At 45.2% G+C, this 24,060-nt stretch overlaps 2 protein-coding genes and 1 pseudogene across 6 annotated transcripts in view; 1 reads left to right on the plus strand and 2 right to left on the minus strand.

Moving 5' to 3' along the window:
• Positions 1–206: 206 nt before the first annotated feature.
• Positions 207–8,327, minus strand: LOC110520856 (E3 ubiquitin-protein ligase RNF115). 2 transcript variants are annotated; one of them, XM_021598297.3, is made up of 9 exons: positions 8,163–8,327; positions 6,856–6,914; positions 6,649–6,703; positions 6,150–6,460; positions 5,928–5,996; positions 5,563–5,635; positions 5,175–5,268; positions 1,329–1,444; positions 207–1,247 (listed from the first exon to the last, which is right to left on the minus strand). In XM_021598297.3, exons 1-9 carry the CDS (start codon positions 8,238–8,240, stop codon positions 1,128–1,130), a joined length of 975 nt encoding a protein of 324 aa, XP_021453972.1. In that variant the 5' UTR covers positions 8,241–8,327; the 3' UTR covers positions 207–1,127. The 2 variants fall into 2 exon arrangements, with proteins under 2 accessions (XP_021453972.1, XP_021453971.1); XM_021598296.3 differs by having other exon boundaries at positions 6,150–6,463; positions 8,163–8,325.
• A 33-nt stretch (positions 8,328–8,360) lies between these two features.
• On the plus strand, positions 8,361–14,198 carry LOC110520813 (DNA-directed RNA polymerase III subunit RPC3-like; annotated as a pseudogene). The gene is made up of 8 exons (XR_016494921.1): positions 8,361–8,470; positions 8,656–8,794; positions 8,861–9,122; positions 9,204–9,417; positions 9,508–9,584; positions 9,739–9,875; positions 11,900–12,049; positions 14,041–14,198. The product of XR_016494921.1 is annotated as a DNA-directed RNA polymerase III subunit RPC3-like (transcript).
• A 236-nt stretch (positions 14,199–14,434) lies between these two features.
• LOC110520814 (integrin alpha-10) overlaps positions 14,435–24,060 on the minus strand; it is a 63,335-nt gene continuing 53,709 nt past the window's right edge. Inside the window, exons 18-30 of one of the 3 annotated variants that reach the window (XM_090224170.1) lie at positions 23,452–23,562; positions 23,231–23,316; positions 22,830–22,971; positions 22,403–22,495; positions 21,063–21,139; positions 20,783–20,872; positions 20,604–20,688; positions 20,283–20,396; positions 20,087–20,194; positions 19,833–19,946; positions 19,648–19,743; positions 16,435–16,548; positions 14,435–16,309 (exon numbers count right to left, since the gene is read on the minus strand). In XM_090224170.1, coding sequence (XP_090080296.1) covers positions 16,259–16,309; positions 16,435–16,548; positions 19,648–19,743; positions 19,833–19,946; positions 20,087–20,194; positions 20,283–20,396; positions 20,604–20,688; positions 20,783–20,872; positions 21,063–21,139; positions 22,403–22,495; positions 22,830–22,971; positions 23,231–23,316; positions 23,452–23,562 — 1,281 coding nt within the window. In that variant the 3' untranslated portion in view covers positions 14,435–16,258. Of the gene's footprint in view, positions 16,310–16,434; positions 16,549–19,647; positions 19,744–19,832; positions 19,947–20,086; positions 20,195–20,282; positions 20,397–20,603; positions 20,689–20,782; positions 20,873–21,062; positions 21,140–21,595; positions 21,747–21,833; positions 22,496–22,829; positions 22,972–23,230; positions 23,317–23,451; positions 23,563–24,060 lie in introns of those variants that run through there. The other 2 variants (XR_016492579.1, XR_016492580.1) reach the window with 2 other exon arrangements.

A 24,060-nucleotide genomic window follows, 5' to 3' on the forward strand; every position in this document is an offset into this window, starting at 1 on the left:
GATCAGACACTGCTGCTGCTTGAGACGGTCGGACCATTACACTGCTAACAACCGTTTCTAAACTGAAATCTGGTTTAGAAAAGAGATCATGTACCGAATCTATTAATGCTGTTTAAACCATTTGCCTTTTGAATAAATGATGTCTCTCTATTACGTCGTCACACAAGTATCTGGACGTTTTAATGGACAGACAGACCCGATAAAAATCAATGTTAATGGTTTTTAATATTTTTGAATTATTAATACATCATACATGTTATCATATATATAATAATATACAGACTAATACCCAGGGATTCACATTTGTCTCCATTCTCAATATGCTTTGTTGTTCTCTTCTCAAACCAGAAGTTGTTGGACTAAAAGTATTTACATTAAAAAAATAGTGATAGAAATGTGAAACAAAAGACAAGTCATCAACGGAGGAGTAAAATGACAGAGCGATGCAATCTGTTTAATATATACACCAGAATGACAGCGAAAGACAGATTGTGGAGGGCCCCGTCTCAATAGTCAAAATGATGAAAGGCAAAATCAAATTCCTGGTGAGCATCTGCCATGTTCAGTGCAGATGATGAGGAGAGGAAGCCACTAGACTATTGAGATGCATCCCAGGAGTAGAGAGGTAGGGAGAGACAACATTGTTTTACAGCAGTGCTTTTCAGAAGGATGGAAAAAGAGGAATATGGAGAAAAGAGTAGAAAAAGCGAGATGTGGTTGATGTTTGAAGCGAGGTAAAGGCAAGTGCTTGGTCATGATGAGGCAGAGGACAGCTAATGGATCATGACGTGTGTGTGTGGGGGTCTACCGAATCATGATGTATGTGTGTGTGTGTGTGTACTCTGTGTGAACATGGTTCCAGGGGCATTGAGACAGGAACAGCCAAACTGAGATGACCATCCTATGACTGTAGATGAAGAGATGATTCAGAGAGGAGGAGTGAGATGAAGGAATGACACGGAGGAATGAGGCAGAGATGGAGGAGGTCTATCCTTCAGAAAGTCCTTATCTCCCGTGTGCAGTAGAGAAGGGGGGGATGAGGGTAAAAAAAGTGGAATAAAGGACGGATGAGAGAGATTAAAAGGAGGTCAGAGAGGTGCGATAAGGGGATGAGGGGGGGGTGTATTTCAGAAGGACCATCTCTCCTGTGTGCGGGGGTCCGTATTTAGAGAGGGGGATTCTGGGGGGTTCTGGGTGTTGCTGTCTTCTCCATTCAACCCCTTCCTACACACAGGACATGTATCATGCTGCAGAAAGAGAGAGGAGAAAATCAGTTACAAATGTCTTCAAAACATTCCTCTTACTAAATATTACCCCACCCTCCTCACCATTTCCAGCCAGGGTACTATACAGTCTGAGTGGAAGAAGTGGTTGCAGGGTAGCTGTCTGACGGGCTCTCCCACTGCAAAGTCCTCCTTGCACACCGGACACTCCATACTGCAGTCTGGAGACACACACACACCCCTTTTTATTATCTAGTATTACATTCCTGTTAGAAATGATCATAACTATCTGACACGCAGGAGAAATACTCCATATTACAGTATACAGAGAACGGGGGAGGAGAGGGAGAGATGGGAAGACTGAAGGGATGATGAAGCTGGGGTTACATTAGATGTTTTTATTGAACCTTTTTTTAACTAGGCAAGTCTGTTAAGAACAAATTCTTATTTACAATGACGGCCTATCAGACATTAAAATAACTGAAGCCTAGCATCTGATGCCAAATTCCTGAGTGGCTCGTTGAGATGATTTAAGAGTAATAAGTAGCACTCTTAATGACAAGAGATAGTGAGACAACAGCTATGTGGGGCCGGGGGGGGGAGAGAGAGAGACAACAGCTATGTGGGCCCTGAGCCAGGGGGGACAGAGAGAGACAACAGCTATGTGGGCCCTGAGCCAGGGGGGACAGAGAGAGACAACAGCTATGTGGGCCCTGAGCCAGGGGGGACAGAGAGAGACAACAGCTATGTGGGCCCTGAGCCAGGGGGGACAGAGAGAGACAACGGCTATGTGGGCCCTGAGCCAGGGGAGACAGAGAGAGACAACAGCTATGTGGGCCCTGAGCCAGGGGAGACAGAGAGAGACAACAGCTATGTGGGCCCTGGGCCAGGGGAGACAGAGAGAGACAACAGCTATGTGGGCCCTGAGCCAGGGGAGACAGAGAGAGACAACAGCTATGTGGGCCCTGGGCCAGGGGAGACAGAGAGATAGTGAGACAACAGCTATGTGGGCCCTGGGCCAGGGGAGACAGAGAGATAGTGAGACAACAGCTATGTGGGCCCTGGGCCAGGGGGGACAGAGAGAGACAACAGCTATGTGGGCCCTGGGCCAGGGGGGACAGAGAGAGACAACAGCTATTTGGGCCCTGGGCCAGGGGGGACAGAGAGAGACAACAGCTATGTGGGCCCTGGGCCAGGGGGGACAGAGAGAGACAACAGCTATTTGGGCCCTGGGCCAGGGGGGACAGAGAGAGACAACAGCTATGTGGGCCCTGGGCCAGGGGGGACAGAGAGAGACAACAGCTATGTGGGCCCTGGGCCAGGGGGGACAGAGAGAGACAACAGCTATTTGGGCCCTGGGCCAGGGGGGACAGAGAGAGACAACAGCTATGTGGGCCCTGGGCCAGGGGGGACAGAGAGAGACAACAGCTATGTGGGCCCTGGGCCAGGGGGGACAGAGAGAGACAACAGCTATTTGGGCCCTGAGCCAGGGGGGACAGAGAGAGAGAGAGAGAGACAACAGCTATGTGGGCCCTGAGCCAGGGGAGACAACAGCTATATGTGCCCTGAGCCAGGGGAGACAGAGAGAGGGAGGGAGAGAGAGACAACAGCTATGTGGGCCCTGAGCCAGGGGAGACCGAGACAACAGCTATATGTGCCCTGAGCCAGGGGAGACAGAGAGAGACAATAGCTATGTGGGCCCTGAGCCAGGGGAGACCGAGAGAGGGAGGGAGAGAGAGACAACAGCTATGTGGGCCCTGAGCCAGGGGAGACCGAGACAACAGCTATGTGGGCCCTGAGCCAGGAGAGACCGAGAGAGGGAGACAACAGCTATGTGGGCCCTGAGCCATGGGAGACCGAGAGAGGGAGGGAGAGAGAGACAACAGCTATGTGGGCCCTGAGCCAGGGGAGACAAAGAGAGACAGCTGTTGTCTCACCCTCTCTATGTGGGCCCTGGGCCAGGGGGAATAGAGAGTGACAGACAGAGAGGGAGAGAGACAACAGCTATGTGGGTCTTGGGCCAGGGGGAGACAGAGACAGAGTGAGGCCGAGAGGTAGAGAGGAGAGAGAGTGAAACAGAGGACAGATGTGTGTATGTGAGAAAGACGAGGACAGGAGACAGCAGCTAGGAGTCCTCATTTACCCCAATGAGTCAACTGTCAGCAGCACAGCTATACTAGCTTATTTACAGTACCAGTCAAAAGTTTGGACACCTACTCATTCAAGGGTTTTTCTTTATCTTTACAATTGTCTACATTGTAGAATAATAGTGAAGACATCAACACTATGAAATAACACATATGGAATCATGTAGTAATCAAAATATATATTTTATATGAGATTCTTCAAAGTAGTCACCCTTTGCCTTGATGACAGCTTTGCACACTTTTGGCATTCTCTCAACCAGCTTCATGAGGTAGTGACCTGGAATGCATTTCAATTAACAGCTGTGCCTTGTTAAAAGTTAATTTGTGGAATTTATTTCCTTAATGTGTTTGAGCCAATCAGTTGTTGTGACAAGGTAGGGGTGGTATTCAGAAGATAGCCCTATTTAGTTAAAGACCAAGTCCATATTATGGCAAGAAAAGCTCAAATAAGCAAAGAGAAACAACATTCTATCATTACTTTAAGACATGAAGGTCAGTCAATCCAGAAAATGTGCTGTGCTGTGATGAAACTGGCTCTGATGAGGACTGCCATAATGCCACTTTCATTATGTTTACATATCTTGCCTCACTCATACGTATATACTGTATTTTATACCATCTATTGCATCTTGCCTATGCCGCTCTGTCGTTGCTCATCCATATATTACTAGGTATTAGGTATTATTAGGTATGAAATTGTTAGATTACTTGTTCGATATTGCTGCACTGTCGGAACTAGAAGCACAAACATTTCGCTACACTCACATTAACATCTGCTAACCATGTGTATGTGACCAATACAATGTAATTTGATAGGAAAGGAAGACCCAGAGTTACCTGCTGCAGAGGATACATTCATTAGAGTTAACTGCACCTCAGATTGCAGCCCATATAAATGCTTCAGAGTTCAAGTAACAGACATCTCAACATCAGCTGTTCAGAGGAGACTGTGTGAATCAGGCCTTCATGGTCGAATTGCTGCAAAAGAAACCACTACTAGAGGACACCAATAAGAAGAAGAGGCTTGCTTAGGCCAAGAAACACGAGCAATGGACAAATCTGATTTTTGTATCCAACCGCCGTGTCTTTGTGAGACGCTGAGTAGGTGATGGGATAATCTCAGCATGTGTGGTTCCCATCTTGAAGCATGGAGGAGGTGTGATGGTGCTTTGTTGGTGACACTGTCTGATTTATTTAGAATTCCAAGGCACAGTTAACCAGCATGGCTACCACAGCATTCTGCAGCGATACGCGATGGTTTGGGCTTAGTGGGACTATCATTTGTTTTTAAACAGAACAATGGCTATTTGACCAAGAAGGAGTGATGAAGGGTGACCTGGCCTCCACAATTATTTTTATTTTATTTAGTTAAGAACAAATTCTTATTTTACAGTGACGGCCTACCCCGGGCGACGCAGGGCCAATTGTGCACCGCCCGATGGGAATCCCAATCACGGCTGAGTTGGATCGCAGAGCAAAGGAAAATCAGCCAACAAGTACTCAGCATATGTGGGAACTCAAGATTGTTGGAAAAGCATTCCAGGTAAAGCTGGTTGAGAGAATGCCAAGAGTATGCAAAGCTGTCAAGGCAAAGGGTGGCTACTTAGAATCTAAAACTTTAAATATGTTTTGGTTGTAACCAAAAAAAGTGTTATTTCATAGTTTTGATGTTTTCACTATTTTTCTACAATGTATAACATTTAAAAAAAAAAAGAAAAACCCTTGAATGAATAAGCGTGTCCAAACGTTTGACTGGTAGTGTATAGGCACTATGGAGAAACTGGAGAGGAGCTAAAGGACTGACCTGCTTGATCCTGAGACACGTTGACTGTAGGTATGGAGGAGATCTTCTCTTTCTCTGCAGGAGGAGGGCCCGTGTTCTCAAACTGACCTAACAACTACACACAGGTAGACAGAGAAGATACATCACAATGGTTGCTGCAGGAACTATAAGAACAGCTTTACAATTCAGCTTTGTGCTGTAAACTGTGTGCTAACCTAGCATGATACAACAAGCGTAAAACCATCAGAAACACCCTGGAAAAGATAGAGAAAATAACAAGAGAACTGCTAAACCTTCATTAGCATTCTGGGTCTACCAACATCCATATAGCATACTACGTAGTATGAAGTAATAGTTGGTTAGTGGCCATCCATACCAAATCAAGTGAATGGGGTTTGTGCGTGCGTACCTGTGTGATGACTGCGTCCAGTCCCCCCTGTCCCCAAGCATAGTCCCCTGGGTTAGAGTGTAGCATCCCCGTCCTAACACACAGAGAGAGGAGGTCAATTACAGTTAAAGATGAAACATTCAGGAAATATCCTGTTTCACACATGATGAACAGCAACAATATGGGTTGTGATTTAGTTTGGGTTTAAATGACAGGGTCCCAGGGGTGCTGGCTGAGGCACACCCATAACAAGTCAGGGAACCTTCAAATATTCATGTTGATCCACCTCACTATTTGTACAGAATCCACAAGAGAAAGTGTGTAAGTCAAACTATGGACTTACATACTGTATAACCACTGCTACATGGCAGTAAGAAGGTTCTTACCAAGAGAGGGGAGGTGAGCCAGGAACTCCAGAGTTGGCAAATAGACCAGCCAGAAACTGTTGTACTATCCTACAGAGAGAGAAGGCACACACATCAGTCAGGAATGAGATCAGCAGAACACTGAAAACTTTTTAAAAAGACAACATTTAGAACCTGCAAATCCTGACTGATCAAAACAGCCATATGAATATCAACATGGCATCGTAAGGAGAGGAGTCTCACCCCTCTACGGCAGGTGAGCGGTCAGGTCTGCTGCTCCCTCTGGAGCGGTACCTCCGCTGACTGTGCAGGCGAGGGGGGCGACCGGGCCCCCAGTGTTCCCCCCCTCCCAGAGGACCCCCCAGGGGTCCTCCTAGCCCAGCAGGGACTGACCCTCCGATAGGACCTCCTCCCAGGCCTCCTAGCCCTCCCAGACCCCCCAGACCTAACCCCCCTGATCCTACCCCAACCCCTCCACCAGGGACCCGGGGCTCTGAGTCTGGACTGTCACCATCCACTGTGAAAGGCCTCTCTACAAACAACAGGTGCCACAGCTGCTGAGAGAGAAATGCGGGGTGAGGGTGAAAACAGGGAGGGTGGGAGGAGGGGGAATGGAGAGAGGGACAGTGGAAGGGAGAGAGAGATAGAGAAAGCATGTGAAAGAAAGATGAGATCACAGTACACATTTGCATCCCCCCCCCACCCCTGTACCCTCCAGGCCACAGTGCACTGCATATCATACCTCTGCAAACTGTGTGGCTGTGTCATCTGTCCCGTTAGTGCCACCCTCTAGCAGACTGAGGGAAACAGCACACAGGAGGCAGAACACAGCATTAGTAACATCCAACATCTATACACAGTCATTCTCCACCACCTTCTATTCACTCTGCCTAGCCTATGTCTGGTAGATTCATTAAAGCTACAGACATAAGAAACAAGATATTCTCACCTGGAATCTTCTGTTACCTCCTCTATAAAGCCAGACTCACACCTGGGACAGATGTACTCCTGCAAAAACACACAACACCACAAACTCAGAGAGTACATGAGTCACACCGGGTTCTATACAGGGCTGCTGAGGCAGCTATGCAGGGGTTTCTGTCTGTAGAATGGGGAATGGGGAAATGTCTAGTAGAGATCTGTGGCAGAGTCAGGATATAGCCTAGGCAGGAACATCAACATGTAAAGTGGAAGTTGTCACCGAGAAGTATTCTTCCCTGGCACCCGTGTCGAGTTCACTCACAATGGGATTAGGCCTATGACACAGACATGTTCTTTATTCCACAAAACAAAAGGACACTTGAACATGAAGTGAACCTCATTCCAAAATAGTTCAAAACTTGTATTGCTGTATGCAATATTGTGTGCAGGCTTAGGATATGCCTCACTGAGATGCAGTGCCTTAGACCGCTGCGCCACTCTGGAGCCCAATCTTGATGATGGGGGGGCAGGACCGAGTTTGGGAAACCCTGGGCTAGATGGATCAGACCCATAGGCACAGATCTATTTCCCAATAAGAGGGAAATCTCAAAACTGGCCTTAGGTCCGTTTCTAGGCCTACTTCAGCCTCCTCCCAGATGTAGCTTCAATGGCAGGAAGGGAATAAACGGGATTACCAGCCTGCCTCTCACTGACCAGCCTAACATTCACAAATGTATCCTAGCGAACGTTGGTTTAGACAGGCAGACTGAATGACTTACTGACATATTGACTGACTGCCAGAGACTGCGAGTCAATAACAAAGAGATAGCTACACGACTGGCTAGCTAAATGCAAACGTTAACGTTAAGTGTCATAACTTTGTAGGCCAAGGAGTAGCCAGACTGGCCTAACGTTGAAATATCCATCAGATTTCCATATAGCTACCTCCTCGAGGAATTCAGGAAAAGCACACAAAACCCACCTCGAATAAGGTTAACATCAAATCAAATAACACCAGCTACTCAGTAACTACAGGTACGGTTATTCAACCATGCCAGTATAATCTTTAACAATTACTGTACATAATGTCTTTGTTTAAAGAAATGAGTTGACAAACCCTATTGTTAAAGCGAGCAACAACAAATAGCAACATTGTATGCTAGCTAGTTAGAGCCAGTGCCGAGGGCCCTACTGGCTAGCCGTCTACAGTTAGCAGCTAGCTAGTTAAACAACTTCTGCTATTTGCTGGACTCAGATTCGGTTGTCAACCGACGGAAAAGAACAAGACCTGCTTTGAACAGACATGATCGGGGCACGGTGAAACGACTGACTTACCGGGAGCTTGGGGCTTACTTCTCCCTTACAACAATGACAGAAGAACCGATGCGGGGGAACCGCCGCAGCTTCCGCCATCTTCCCCAGGATAGCACAAACAGTGACGTCGGTCCTCCTGCATACCAAAGAGGGTGGTCCGCCAACATCCCTTCGTGCAATGCGCAACTCTTTGGGAAAATTAGCTTACTTGTGAGGGCTGAAATTCGTTGTGTTGTGGCGCTGGCAATCACGTGTTTGGGATTCTGAAGTTGTTTTGCGAGGATTCTCCCGAAACTCATTTCATGATCTGAAAAGGGTGTTTTGCAAAGGTTTGTGAGCATGGCAGTTAAGTTATAAAATTAAAGTTGTTAGTAAACGTTGTTGAATAGCCGTGATTTGGTTACTGGTTGTGAGTGTCATCATACTTCTCAGCATAAGTATGATGAACAGTCCAAAAACGATGAACAGTCCAAAAACGTGTTGTTGACCTGTTCCCCGGTTCCTCCTGTTTCAGCATATGACTGCCCAGGAGGTGAGGCTGTGTGGCCTGCTGCTACAGGAGCACTTTGGAGAGGATAGGCACTCACCTGCTCAGAGGAGGGGCACAGAACCTCAGGACCATCGCCAATGAGACCAACACACCACTGGACCTGGTACTAAACAAACGCACACACATAAAACATTTTCCAACCTAGGTGGTGACCCTGTCTCTTCTGCAGGTGAAGAAGTCTCTGTGTGTGTTGGTACAGCACGGTGCTTGTGAGTTCGGGCCGGCGAGGCCCCGGGAGTCCAGTGGAGTACCGGGCCAGCTGTGAGTGGGTTCTAAGTGTTCTGCTGTACCCGCGGTACATCTACACAGCTAAGACCCTGTATGGAGACGCAGGAGAACTCATCGTGGAGGAGGTCCAACAACGAGGCCATATGACCTTGAGCAACACAGTCAAGACTGTAGCTGACCGACTCACTCATAACATGGAGGATGTGTGAGAGAGCGATTACAAGATGTATGATTGTTCTATATTTTCTTCTCCTTCTGTCCTCATGATTTTTCTCTCTGTAGAGGGTCGTAGTATGGAGTACAGTGAGGTGGTCTCAGCCTTCTCTAAGCTGGTGGAGACTCACTTCCTGCAGTGCTGTCCTCCGGTGGCCGAGATGGGAACTGCAGCCTTCTCTACCCCGGCGACCCCCAGCACCCCTGCCGCCCCCGCCTCCACTGCCCCCCCAACAGCAGAGAGCAACCCCGACTGCTACAAGCTGCCCCATGTCACACTCATAGGTACCGTAAACACTTTGTCTCATATAACACGTAGTACCTTTTCACCTGCGTGCATACCCACATGTAAACCTCCTGCTATATGTAATTCAGGTCGTGGGAAGCGCAGACGCTCCAGTGACGATAGTGAGGAGCAGAGAGGAGGGAAGAAAGTCAAGATGAACTCAGAGGTCAGACCCTCTACTCTTGACACTCAGAGATAATGGGCTGCTATAGAGAATCAGATAACCTTGTTCTGTTTTTCTTTTACTCCTCTCAATAAGGAATGGAACCGTTTTGAATGACTTGTGCCTCTTTCTATCTCCTCCCCCCCTCTCTTTCCAGTCGTGTGGTGATGAGGGGATCTACTGGCAGGTGAACTTTGAGAGGTTCCATCAGCACTTCAGAGACCAGTCCGTCATTAGTGCTGTGGCCAGCAAACTGGACCAGGTCAGTGTCACAGACCCCTACAGACCACCTCCGTATGCTTGTAGACCAGGAGAGATTTAATGGGGGTGGTCTAAGTCAGTGATTCCCAAACTGAGGGCTTAGCAGGGAGGGCGTGGCCTAGTTAAATAAATAAAAAATGTCAACATTTTCTCTGCACTTCAAGACAACATGTGTAGAATTGCAGGAAAGCTTTAAACCTACCAGATGTTTTCTCCACCAACAAGACGGGTGTGAACTAGAGGTCGACCGATTATGATTTTTCAACGGCGATACCGATTATTGGAGGACCAAAAAAGCCGATACCGATTTCAAAATAAATAAATACAAATAAAAAATGTATTTGTAATGATGACAATTACAACAATACTGAATTAACACTTATTTTAACTTGATATAATACATCAATAAAATCAATTTAGCCTCAAGTAGATAATGAAACATGTTCAATTTGGTTTAAATAATGCAAAAACAGTGTTGGAGAAGAACGTAAAAGTGCAATATGTGCCATGTAAGAAAGCTAACGTTTAAGTTCCTTGCTCAGAACATGAGAACATATGAAAGCTGGTGGTTCCTTTTAACATGAGTCTTCAATATTCCCAGGTAAGAAGTTTTAGGTTGTAGTTATTATAGGACTATTTCCCTCTATACCATTTGTATTTCATTAACCTTTGACTAGTAGATGTTCTTATAGGCACTTTAATATTGCCAGTGTAACAGTATAGCTTCCGTCCCTCTCCTCGCTCCTCCCTGGGCTCGAACCAGCAACACAACGACAACAGCCACCACATCGAAGCAGCGTTACCCATGCAGAGCAAGGGAAACAACCACCCCAAGGCTCAGAGAGACTGAAGTTTGAAACGCTATTAGCGCGCGCTAACTAGCCAGCCATTTCACTTCGGTCACACCAGCCTCATCTCGGGAGTTGATAGGTTTGAAGTCATAAACAGCGCAATGCTTGACGCACAACGAAGAGCTGCTGGCAAAACGCACGAAAGTGCTGTTTGAATGAATGTTTACGCACCTGCTTCTGCCTACCACCGCTCAGTCAGATACTTAGATACTTGTATGCTCAGTCAGATTATATGCAACACAGGACACGCTAGATAATATCTAGTAATATCATCAACCATGTGTAGTTAACAAGTGATTATGACTGATTGTTTTTTACAAGATAAGTTTAATGCTAGCTAGCAACTTACCTTGGCTTACTGCATTTGCGTAACAGGCAGTCTCCTTGTGGAGTGCAACGAGAGAGAGGCAGGTCGTTATTGCGTTGGACTAGTTAACTGTAAGGTTGCAAGATTGGATCCCCCGAGCTGACAATGTGAAAATCTGTCTTTCTGCCCCTGAACGAGGCAGTTAACCCACCGTTCCTAGGCCGTCATTGAAAATTCACACTCCATTGTTGCGGAAGCCCGCCTGATATGGCTTCTACATCTGTATTGCTTGCTGTTTGGGGTTTCAGGCTGCGTTTCTGTACAAGCCCTCTGTGACATCAGCTGATGTAAAAAGGGCTTTATAAATACATTTGATTTGATTGTTGTTTACTTTGTGCATCGCTGACTTGACAATTAATGGTGGACGTCTGACTTGCAGATAGGGCTGGATAGGGCTGGATAGGGCTGGATAGGGCTGGGAATTGTCAAGGACCTCATGATATTATTACAATACTTAGGTGCTGATACGATATGTATTGCGATTCTCACGTTTCTATATGCAATGCGGTTTGATGTTCCAAACATATTGCTCGCTATATGTCTGCTGCAGAGAGACGAGAGAGCATGAGAACGTTTGTTTTGATCAGTCATGGAAATAAAAGTGCAGAAAATCTGTTGGCTTACTATTATAAAAAGAAGATGGAGAACAAGTGAGTTTATTGATTGATTCCTAAGTGGATGGATGGATAGATTTGGTCTCCTGCTAAGGTCTCTTTAGGTCTGCATGTTGACTTTTAGAGGACAATAGAGGACCACAATGGAAACAAGTCTGACTTTTTGTGTATATAATCCTCAGCAATTTTGGTACATGTACAATACTTCCTGTGTTTGATTGACAGGCGTCTGCTGGAGAAGTCCCAGCGAATTGTGGCGATCCTGGCATTGCTGCAGGCCAGTGGGGCGGAGCCTGAACAGCTGACAGAGGTGGAGGAGATGATCACTGCCCCCGAGAGACAGCAGCTAGAAGCCCTGCGACATCACATCAACAAGTACTGCATTACCACTGCGCCTTAATTACCACGGCACCTTAATTACCACGGCACCTTAATTACCACTGCACCTAAATTACCACTGCACCTAAATTACCACTGCGCCTTAATTACCACGGCACCTTAATTACCACGGCACCTTAATTACCACTGCACCTAAATTACCACTGCGCCTAAATTACCACTGCGCCTTAATTACCACGGCACCTTAATTACCACGGCACCTTAATTACCACGGCACCTTAATTACCACTGCACCTAAATTACCACTGCACCTAAATTACCACTGCGCCTTAATTACCACGGCACCTTAATTACCACGGCACCTTAATTACCACGGCACCTTAATTACCACGGCACCTTAATTACCACGGCACCTTAATTACCACGGCACCTTAATTACCACGGCACCTTAATTACCACTGCACCTAAATTACCACTGCGCCTAAATTACCACTGCGCCTTAATTACCACGGCACCTTAATTACCACGGCACCTTAATTACCACGGCACCTTAATTACCATTACATCTTAATTACCACTACATCCATACCATAGATCTATAGAGACAGCAGGTAGGGGCCCTGCAACATCACATCAACAAATACTGCATTACTACTACTACACACATTCTATAGATCAGGGGTGGGCAACTTTGATGGGGATGGGGGGGGGCCACAAAAAATATGAGCATCGCGGGTCTGCGCACCACATCCATACCCACTCATGCAGTCGGAGCCGACCCTTTTAGGGGCCCTAAGCTAGGAGACAATACATTTACTTTTTAGAGTACATTTCCTGCAATTCTACACATTTTGCCATAAGGTGGAGAGAAATGTTTTCTGCTTTTAATATGCTATCTGAGTGAGAGGGATTAATTCAACCATGATTACTGCTAGTTTAGATAAGACTAACAATCTAGAAAATGTTAGCTGACATGGCTGAGTGACTGTCAGTGACTGACATAACAAGAGAAACTGCTGATGCACAACAAATGTCAAAATTACAACTTGTGTATTCTACTATTGTAACTCTCAACAGTAAGTTGAGACCTCCAACTAGAAGACCTACGACGTCACATCAACAAGTACTACTACTAAATCAAATCAAAGTTTATTTGTCACGTGTGCCGAATACAACAGGTATTACAGTGAAATGCTTACTTACCAACGGTGTGATTTTTAGGTAAACAATGGATAAGTAAAAACAACAGTAAAAAGAGTGAAAAATATCAGTAGCGAGGCTATATACAGGCACAGGTTAGTCAGGCTGATTGAGGTAGTATGTACATGTAGATATGGTTAAAGTGACTATGCATATATGATAAACGGAGAGTAGCAGTAGCGTAAAAGAGGGGTTGGTGGGTGGCGGGACACAATGCAGATAGTCCTGGTAGCCAATGTCTGGGGGCACCGGTTAGTCGGGCTAATTGAGGTAGTATGTACATGAATGTATAGTTTGAAGTGACTATGCATTATTGATAAACAGAGAGTAGCAGCAGCGTAAAAGAGAAGTTGGGGGGGTGGAACAATGCAAATAGTCCGGGTAGCCATTTGTTTACCTGTTCAGGAGTCGTATGGGGGTAAAAGCTGTTGAGAAGCCTTTTGGTCCTAGACTTGGTGCTCCGGTGCCGCTTGCCATGCGGTAGTAGAGAGAACAGTCTATGACTGGGGTGGCTGGGGTCTTTGACAATTTTTAGGTCCTTCCTCTGACACCGCCTGGTGTAGAGGTCCTGGATGGCAGAAAGCTTGGCCCCAGTGATGTACTGGGCCGTACGCACTACCCTCTGTAGTGCCTGACGGTCGGAGGCCGAGCACTTGCCTTACCAGGCAGTGATGCAACCAGTCAGGATGCTACTGCTACGACACCCATACTATATATCTATAGACAACAGCTAGAGGCCTACGACATCACATCAACAAGTACTAATACTGCTACATTACTGTAGCTTTATTACCTCTTTCTTTTACTTGTTTCCTTTCTCCCTGAAGGTTGGACTCTACAGAGAACCAGGTGGATGAGACTGTCTTTCTTCTGGAGTCCTACATCTTCTCTACCAAGACCAAGTGAGAGGGAGGGAGAGAGAGAGAGGGAGGGGAGAAACTCAATGGACATAAAGTTGCATCAATAAAATGTTTGCGTTTTCATATACCTGACTCACTTGGTGCTTTTTCTGCCTGACGTACAGGCGTCGTTATTTCAGTTATATGTTCAACAATGTCTGCTAGTGTGAAAGTGTTTTTTCTTTTATAGAATGAAGTAGTCTGAAATGCCAGATTTAAAAATATTTTTTTTTAATGTAATAAGATATTTGGTTTAAGTGTATTTAGTTAATGTGTATGAATGATCCTATGTATGTATAAAAGAACATGAAAGAAACTAAAATAACATTTACAAAAACTTTAATTATCAACAGTTTTAATTTGACTCAAAAAATGAACTGTACTGTAGAGAAAATGGGTGGAAAATCTAAAGTCATGATGACTTCTGAATATTAAATAGACAGTTTGGTTTGTAACAGCGTTTCATAGAAATCCAAATATATTCACATGATTATAAGTGGCCCCCATTATCAGGTAGTGCATTTTCATTCAAGCTTCCTTGAAGGATGGAATTGCTTTCCATATAGCATAACATGGTACTAATTACAGGTCGATACCTGTACGGTATCTACTTATACAACATGGTACTAATTACAGGTCGATACCTGTATGGTATCTACTTATACAACATGGTACTAATTACAGGTTGATGCCTGTACTGTATCTACTTATACAACATGGTACTAATTACAGGTTGATACCTGTACGGTATCTACTTATACAACATGGTACTAATTACAGGTCGATGCCTGTACTATATCTACTTATACAACATGGTACTAATTACAGGTTGATACCTGTACGGTATCTACTTATACAACATGGTACTAATTACAGGTTGATACCTGTATGGTATCTACTTATACAACATGGTACTAATTACAGGTCGATGCCTGTACTATATCTACTTATACAACATGGTACTAATTACAGGTTGATACCTGTACGGTATCTACTTATACAACATGGTACTAATTACAGGTTGATACCTGTACGGTATCTACTTATACAACATGGTACTAATTACAGGTCGATGCCTGTACGGTATCTACTTATACAACATGGTACTAATTACAGGTCGATGCCTGTACTATATCTACTTATACAACATGGTACTAATTACAGGTTGATACCTGTATGGTATCTACTTATACAACATGGTACTAATTACAGGTCAATGCCTGTACGGTATCTACTTATACAACATGGTACTAATTACAGGTCGATGCCTGTACGGTATCTACTTATACAACATGGTACTAATTACAGGTCGATGCCTGTACTATATCTACTTATACAACATGGTACTAATTACAGGTTGATACCTGTATGGTATCTACTTATACAACATGGTACTAATTACAGGTCGATGCCTGTACGGTATCTACTTATACAACATGGTACTAATTACAGGTCGATGCCTGTACTATATCTACTTATACAGATCTACGCTGTTTGAAGTCTGCAGTCATTGAACATCATACCAAGTCACATTGCACCAGGAGTGTCAAACTCATTCCACAGAGGGCTGTGTGTCTGTAGGTTTTTGTTTTGTCCATTCAATTAAGACCTAGACAACCAGTTGAGGGGAGTCCCTCACTAAGTCGTGACCTTAATTCATCCATCAAGTACAAGGGTGGAGTGAACCTGCAGACACTCGGCCCTCCGTGGAATGAGTTTGACACGTAGTGTACAGCATTATTTCCTGTCTGGGACATCTCTGAAGAAAACTCATGTACACATCCTTCCTGCTGTATATTTCTAAACATGTGTGTAACTACAGCCCTACAGCCATGGGTTCACCTGTAGAAACAGACAAGATGTTGGGGTGTCTGACGATAGATGCAGTCTGTGCCATGTGGTGTTAGGTGTTTTGACAGTTCAGACACACACTGGGCAACGCTCATCTATACCGGCTGTGCATTCTTTATGGGGGTGGGCATGATTTAGAAGAGGGAAGGCATCTGTTTTTATTGCTGGGGGGGCGGAGCAGTCTCTGTGCAGGTCGTTGCCATGGGGATGGGCACGAAGTGGACTGTTTCTGTGGTTCTCTGGTTGTCACAGATACTGTATCCATTGACTGACATCATGGCGGCGAGGGACGGGCTCAGTCCTCGAGTTCCTCGTCCTTTATCTGTTTACGAGTGAAGAACCCCAGCTGGAGAAAGGAGGGATGAGAAGGAAGGAGTGAAATCCAAAGTGTTGATCTTTACCATAAAGGCAGAGGAGAAACAAGTTGTTGCAGAGTGTGAGGTACTGTATGGTGAGGTGTGATTGGTGTACCTTCCACATTGCGAAGATGATGAGGGCCAATAGCAGAAGCCCTCCAATGATGCTACCTATCAGAATCCAGAGAGAAATAGGGATGGCCCGCCCCTTTAGTACCTCCAACACCGTCTGACGGAGAGAAAGAGAAAAAAGGCTGATAGTAGAGACAGTCAGAGATATTCATCACCCTATACCAGCTTCCTACTCTATCTGGATGTAAACGACAGACAGACAGACAGATATCATCACCCTATACCAGCTTCCTACTCTATCTGGATGTAAACGACAGACAGACAGATATCATTACCCTATACCAGCTTCCTACTCTATCTGGATGTAAACAACAGACAGACAGACAGATATCATCACCCTATACCAGCTTCCTACTCTATCTGGATGTAAACGACAGACAGACAGACAGATATCATCACCCTATACCAGCTTCCTACTCTATCTGGATGTAAACGACAGACAGATATCATCACCCTATACCAGCTTCCTACTCTATCTGGATGTAAACGACAGACAGACAGATATCATTACCCTATACCAGCTTCCTACTCTATCTGGATGTAAACAACAGACAGACAGATATCATCACCCTATACCAGCTTCCTACTCTATCTGGGTGTAAACAACAGACAGACAGATATCATCACCCTATACCAGCTTCCTACTCTATCTGGATGTAAACAACAGACAGACAGACAGATATCATCACCCTATACCAGCTTCCTACTCTATCTGGGTGTAAACAACAGACAGACAGATATCATCACCCTATACCAGCTTCCTACTCTATCTGGGTGTAAACAACAGACAGACATCATCACCCTATACCAGCTTCCTACTCTATCTGGATGTAAACAACAGACAGACAGATATTAATCACCCTATACCAGCTTCCTACTCTATCTGGATGTAAACAACAGACAGACAGATATCATAACCCTATACCAGCTTCCTACTCTATCTGGATGTAAACAACAGACAGACAGATATCATTACCCTATACCAGCTTCCTTCTCTATCTGGATGTAAACAACAGACAGACAGATATCATCACCCTATACCAGCTTCCTACTCTATCTGGGTGTAAACAACAGACAGACAGACAGATATCATTACCCTATACCAGCTTCCTACTCTATCTGGATGTAAACAACAGACAGACAGACAGACATCATCACCCTATACCAGCTTCCTACTCTATCTGGATGTAAACAACAGACAGACAGATATCATCACCCTATACCAGCTTACTACTCTATCTGGATGTAAACAACAGACAGACAGACAGATATCATCACCCTATACCAGCTTCCTACTCTATCTGGATGTAAACAACAGACAGACAGACAGATATCATCACCCTATACCAGCTTCCTACTCTATCTGGATGTAAACAACAGACAGACAGACAGATATCATTACCCTATACCAGCTTCCTACTCTATCTGGATGTAAACAACAGACAGACAGACAGACATCATCACCCTATACCAGCTTCCTACTCTATCTGGGTGTAAACAACACAGACAGACAGATATCATCACCCTATACCAGCTTCCTACTCTATCTGGATGTAAACAACAGACAGACATCATCACCCTATACCAGCTTCCTACTCTATCTGGATGTAAACGACAGACAGACAGACAGATATCATCACCCTATACCAGCTTCCTACTCTATCTGGATGTAAACGACAGACAGATATCATCACCCTATACCAGCTTCCTACTCTATCTGGATGTAAACGACAGACAGACAGATATCATTACCCTATACCAGCTTCCTACTCTATCTGGATGTAAACAACAGACAGACAGATATCATCACCCTATACCAGCTTCCTACTCTATCTGGGTGTAAACAACAGACAGACAGATATCATCACCCTATACCAGCTTCCTACTCTATCTGGATGTAAACAACAGACAGACAGACAGATATCATCACCCTATACCAGCTTCCTACTCTATCTGGGTGTAAACAACAGACAGACAGATATCATCACCCTATACCAGCTTCCTACTCTATCTGGGTGTAAACAACAGACAGACATCATCACCCTATACCAGCTTCCTACTCTATCTGGATGTAAACAACAGACAGACAGATATTAATCACCCTATACCAGCTTCCTACTCTATCTGGATGTAAACAACAGACAGACAGATATCATAACCCTATACCAGCTTCATACTCTATCTGGATGTAAACAACAGACAGACAGATATCATTACCCTATACCAGCTTCCTTCTCTATCTGGATGTAAACAACAGACAGACAGATATCATCACCCTATACCAGCTTCCTACTCTATCTGGGTGTAAACAACAGACAGACAGACAGATATCATTACCCTATACCAGCTTCCTACTCTATCTGGATGTAAACAACAGACAGACAGACAGACATCATCACCCTATACCAGCTTCCTACTCTATCTGGATGTAAACAACAGACAGACAGATATCATCACCCTATACCAGCTTACTACTCTATCTGGATGTAAACAACAGACAGACAGACAGATATCATCACCCTATACCAGCTTCCTACTCTATCTGGATGTAAACAACAGACAGACAGACAGATATCATCACCCTATACCAGTTTCCTACTCTATCTGGATGTAAACAACAGACAGACAGACAGATATCATTACCCTATACCAGCTTCCTACTCTATCTGGATGTAAACAACAGACAGACAGACAGACATCATCACCCTATACCAGCTTCCTACTCTATCTGGATGTAAACAACAGACAGACATCATCACCCTATACCAGCTTCCTACTCTATCTGGGTGTAAACAACACAGACAGACAGATATCATCACCCTATACCAGCTTCCTACTCTATCTGGATGTAAACAACAGACAGACATCATCACCCTATACCAGCTTCCTACTCTATCTGGATGTAAACAACAGACAGACATCATCACCCTATACCAGCTTCCTACTCTATCTGGATGTAAACAACAGACAGACAGATATTAATCACCCTATACCAGCTTCCTACTCTATCTGGATGTAAACAACAGACAGATATTAATCACCCTATACCAGCTTCCTACTCTATCTGGATGTAAACAACAGACAGATATTAATCACCCTATACCAGCTTCCTACTCTTTCTGGATGTAAACGAGTCAGGCACAGACAAGGCTAAACCAGTCCTCCACTATTAGTGTTAATCCTGCTGTTCTCTCACCTCCCTCCAGATGGCGCCACTCCCCAGAGTGACCAGGTTAGATTCCTGAGCAGCCAGACGATAGGCACTCACTATCCTCACCACCTTAAACTTAGCCTGGTGACAGAGACACAAAGTCAGAGTGGGTGTTTTTATAGTTAGAGCTGTTTGTGTGTGTGTGTGTGAGAGAGAGAGAAACTTCGTACCTGTCTGAAGAAGTTGTCGTGGACCCTGCGGCTGACTCGTATGAGAGCGGTCTGTCCTCGATGCAGCTGCTGTACCTCACACACCACCTCCACACACCACGACCTGCTGCAGTTCTACACACCGCACACAGAGACATGTTACAACTGTAAATACACTATATAGCTAGTTAGGATTGTGAATGTGATCATCTTGTGTGTGGGTATTTGTGTGTGTGTGCGTGCATCAGTGTATATGTGTGTGTGTCTGTTCTCACCAGTAGGTCAGTCTGTTGCATGTCTTCAGGATGTAGTGGTCGTACATCTCTCTGTCTGTCCTTCTGCTGGGACACGTCACTGTCTACACTGCAGTTCACCCCTGTCACCTGACATCATAAAGGTCACAGTTCAGAACCAGAGAGAAATGACAATAACTGTTTATTCCAACAGTAGTGGGAGAGGGTTAGTACTCACGTTGTAAGAGAAGACCTCAGTAACAGCCATGAAGACTCTGTCTCCAGCTGCTACAGAGGGCAGGCTCAGCCTCAACTCCAGGTTACTCACACTGTAACAGCCCAGGTTCTGCAGCTACACACAGAACACATTAGTCTGACGTGTGTGTGTGTGTGTGTGTGTGTGTGTGTGTGTGTGTGTGTGTGTGTGTGTGTGTGTGTGTGTGTGTGTGTGTGTGTGTGTGTGTGTGTGTGTGTGTGTAAAGACAGTATGTATGGTTATGTGTGTGATTGTGCAGTAAGGATATTAAGGAAACAGATATATTGTGTGTGCACTGCTTACCCTGAAGTGTGTGTAGAACTCTGGTCCTATTGCCTCTGATATGGTTCTGGTTGGGTGGACCTCATAACGATTCAGATTGGAGTCACTACAAAGAAAGGTAGAGATACAGGGAATGAGAGAGAGAGAGAGAGAGAGAGAGAGAGACCGAGAGACCGAGAGAGAGATAGAGAGAGACTAACCTGGTGATGAAGAGGTCAGGTTCGTACTGAACCACAGTCTGGAGCTGAACACTGTTGTCTCCCAGCGTAGCCTCTCTCTCCACACTGTCACTATGGGAACCAGGAACACAGAGATGTATGTGACAGACACATGAGAAGACAAACACACAGTACTTCTGTCTCTACTGTAGGATTATGACTAGGGTTAGACGGAATCAGTGGAGGCTGAATTTCAGGTTAATTTCTAGAAGCTCCCAATAGGAATCCCTTTACATTCCTCCATAGGATTATAATGAGTTACCTGGCAACTGTGAGTTTCATCTGGACTTTACTGAGCAGAGACGTACAGCTGAACTCAAACTCTAACATGAAGTTCACCTGACAGAGAGAAGATAAGAGGTGGGGGGAGATTGAGTTTGTGGTATCTGAACTACACTGATCCTTGTGACATAGGGCTGTGCATTATCATGCTGAAACATGAGGTGGGGGAGATTGAGTTTGTGGTATCAGAACTACACAGATCCTTGTGACATAGGGCTGTGCATTATCATGCTGAAACATGAGGTGGTGGGGATTGAGTTTGTGGTATCAGAACTACACTGATACTTGCGACATAGGGCCGTGCATTATCATGCTGAAACATGAGGTGATGGCGGCGGATGGCAAGACAATGGGCCTCAGGATCTCGTCACAGTATATCTGTGCATTCAAATTATCATCCATAAAATGCAATTGTATTTGTTGTCCGTAGATTATGCCTGCCCATACCATGACCCTACCCCCACTATGGGGCACTCTGTTCACAACGTTGACGTCAGCAAACCGCTCACCCACCCGACGCCATATGTCTGACATCTGCCCAGTACAGCTGAAACAGGGATTCATCCGTGAAGAGCACACTTCTCCAGCGTGCCAGTGGCCAGCGAAGGTGAGCATTTGCCCACTGAAGTCAATTACAATGTCGAACTGCAGTCAAGTCAAGACCCTGGTGAGGACGGCGAGCACACAAATGAGCTTCCCTGAGATGGTTTCTAACAGTTTGTGTAGAAAATCTTCAGTTGTGCAAACCCACAGTTTCATCAGCTGTCTGGGTGGCTGGTCTCAGACGATCCCGCTGGTGAAGAGGCCGGATGTGGAGGTCCTGAGCTGGTGTGGTTACACGTGGTCTGTGATTGTGAGGCCAGTTGGACATACTGCCAAATTCTCTAAAACGACGTTGGAGGCAGCTTATGGTAGAGAAATGAACATTCAATTCTTTGGCAACAGCACTGGTGACATTCCTGCAGTCATCATGCCAACGCTCCCTCAAAACCTGAGACATCTGTGGCATTGTGTTGTTTGACAAAACTGCACATTTTAGAGTGGCCTTTTATTGTCCCCAGCACCTGTGTAATGATCATTCTGTTTAATCAGCTTCTTGATATGCCACACCTGTCCAGTGGATGGATTATCTTGGCAAAGGAGAAATGCTCACTAACAGGGATGTAAACAAATTTGTGCACAACATTTGAGAAAAATATGATTTTTGTGTGTATGGAACATTTCTGGGATCTTATAAATAAGCTCATGAAACATGGGACCAACACTTAACATGTTGTGTTTATATTTCTGTTCATTGTATTTGATGCCAGACAGACAGACCTTGGAGTGGGAGCGGAACACAGGATAGCTGACATTACAGGAATGACTGTTGGAACTGAGAGATGTACACTCAATTTTCAACTGGGTATCCTCCTAGAGAGAGAGAAGGAGAGAGAGAGAAAGATAGGGATGGAGACATCGAAAGGGAGGGAGGAAGAGAGAGAAGGGGGAGGAGACAGAATAAAATTGTCAGGTCCATGTTGTAAATCTGTGTGTGTGTGTGTGTGTGTGTGTGTGTGTGTGTGTGTGTGTGTGTGTGTGTGTGTGTGTGTGTGTGTGTGTGTGTGTGTGTGTGTGTGTGTGTGTGTGTGTGTGTGTGCGTGCGTGCGTGCGTGCGTGCGTGCGTGCGTGCGTGCGTGCGTGCGTGCGTGCGTGCGTGTGTGTGTGTGTCTGTGTGGTGTGTGGTGTGTGTGTGTGTGTTTCGTACCCGTATACTGAGACTAGAGAAGTGGAGGTTGCGTGAGTAGTGCAGTGTCAGGCTGGTGTTGTAGGCGTTCTCCAGTCTGTTCTGCAGCTGGACTTCTACAGCCAGACGTCTGCGAGGGCTACGGATCACATAGGGCTGCTGTCTGCAGAGAGGAGTTACATTCAGACATTCATACAACTACTACACAACTACTACACAACATTAATACAACAACTACAAACATTAATACATGAATACAACAGGAACGCTTGACTTAGTAATTGTTTGGCTGATTGAGTGTTGACTGGACACAAAAAAGAGAGGAACATTTTTGATCAGATGTGTGTGTGTGTCTATACGTGTGTGTCCATGCATGTGTGTGTGCACATGTGTTCGTGTGTGTTTGTGTGTGTGAGATGTACCTTGTCCCAGAGATGTCCATATGAGCCTGCAGCACCAGATCAGTGACACACACATCATCCTCACCACAGTCTTTGAAGAAGGCAATCTGGAGACATCAAGGTACAGTATTTGAAATGGAGGTGCCAGAGTAATACTGTAGATAACGTACAGTAACAGTACATTACATCATACAATGTGGCCAGGATGCTACGAGCACCCCACACACACCCCACACACTGACCGATCTCTTGAAGGTGGTGGGCCAGCCTTCGTCCAGCACTGGGCCACTCTCTGTGTCGTTGATCTTAAAGCGCAGGGAGAAGCTGATTGGACGGATGTAGTCTGCTGTGTCCTATCACAGACAGAGACAAAGGGTTAGAGGTCAATATCATGTTTCAGCATGTAGATTGTGTGTGTCGGTCGGGGTGAAGGATGTGTGCAAATGTGTGTTTTGGCATTGTGTGTGACATATGGAAGGGCAGGTTGTGGCAGTAGCGTGTACATGTTGGTTGTGTGTTTGTGTCACGGCATGTGTGTATGTTAGTTGTGTAGTGTGTGTGTATGTTAGTTGTGTAGTGTGTGTGTGTGTGTGTATGTTAGTTGTGTAGTTTGTGTGTGTGTTTGTGTGTGTGTGTGTGTGTGTGTGTGTGTGTGTGTATGTGTGTGTGTGTGTGTGTGTGTGTGTGTGTGTGTGTGTGTGTGTGTATATGCCATTTAGCAGAGGCTTTTATCCAAAGCGGCCCTACAGTCATGCGTGCATACTTTCTTTTAAAAGTATGTATGGTCGCTGTTTGGTCCTAGGAATTGAACCCACTATCCTGGTGTTGCAAGTACCATACCAGCTGAGCTC

Source organism: Oncorhynchus mykiss, chromosome 3, assembly GCF_057628025.1.
Source record: "Oncorhynchus mykiss isolate SJ-2025 chromosome 3, ASM5762802v1, whole genome shotgun sequence".
In the NCBI taxonomy this organism is placed as follows: domain Eukaryota; kingdom Metazoa; phylum Chordata; class Actinopteri; order Salmoniformes; family Salmonidae; genus Oncorhynchus; species Oncorhynchus mykiss.

Bases quoted from the DNA above. Each gene is read 5' to 3' on its own strand.
- LOC110520856 (XM_021598296.3), bottom strand. From the start codon at position 8,240: ATGGCGGAAGCTGCGGCGGTTCCCCCGCATCGGTTCTTCTGTCATTGT. The intron at 6,915-8,162 runs GTAAGTCAGTCG...GTGTTTTTGCAG, and splicing joins AAGTAAGCCCCAAGCTCCCG to GAGTACATCTGTCCCAGGTG. The intron at 5,636-5,927 runs GTAAGAACCTTC...TCTGTGTGTTAG, and splicing joins GGCTCACCTCCCCTCTCTTG to GACGGGGATGCTACACTCTA.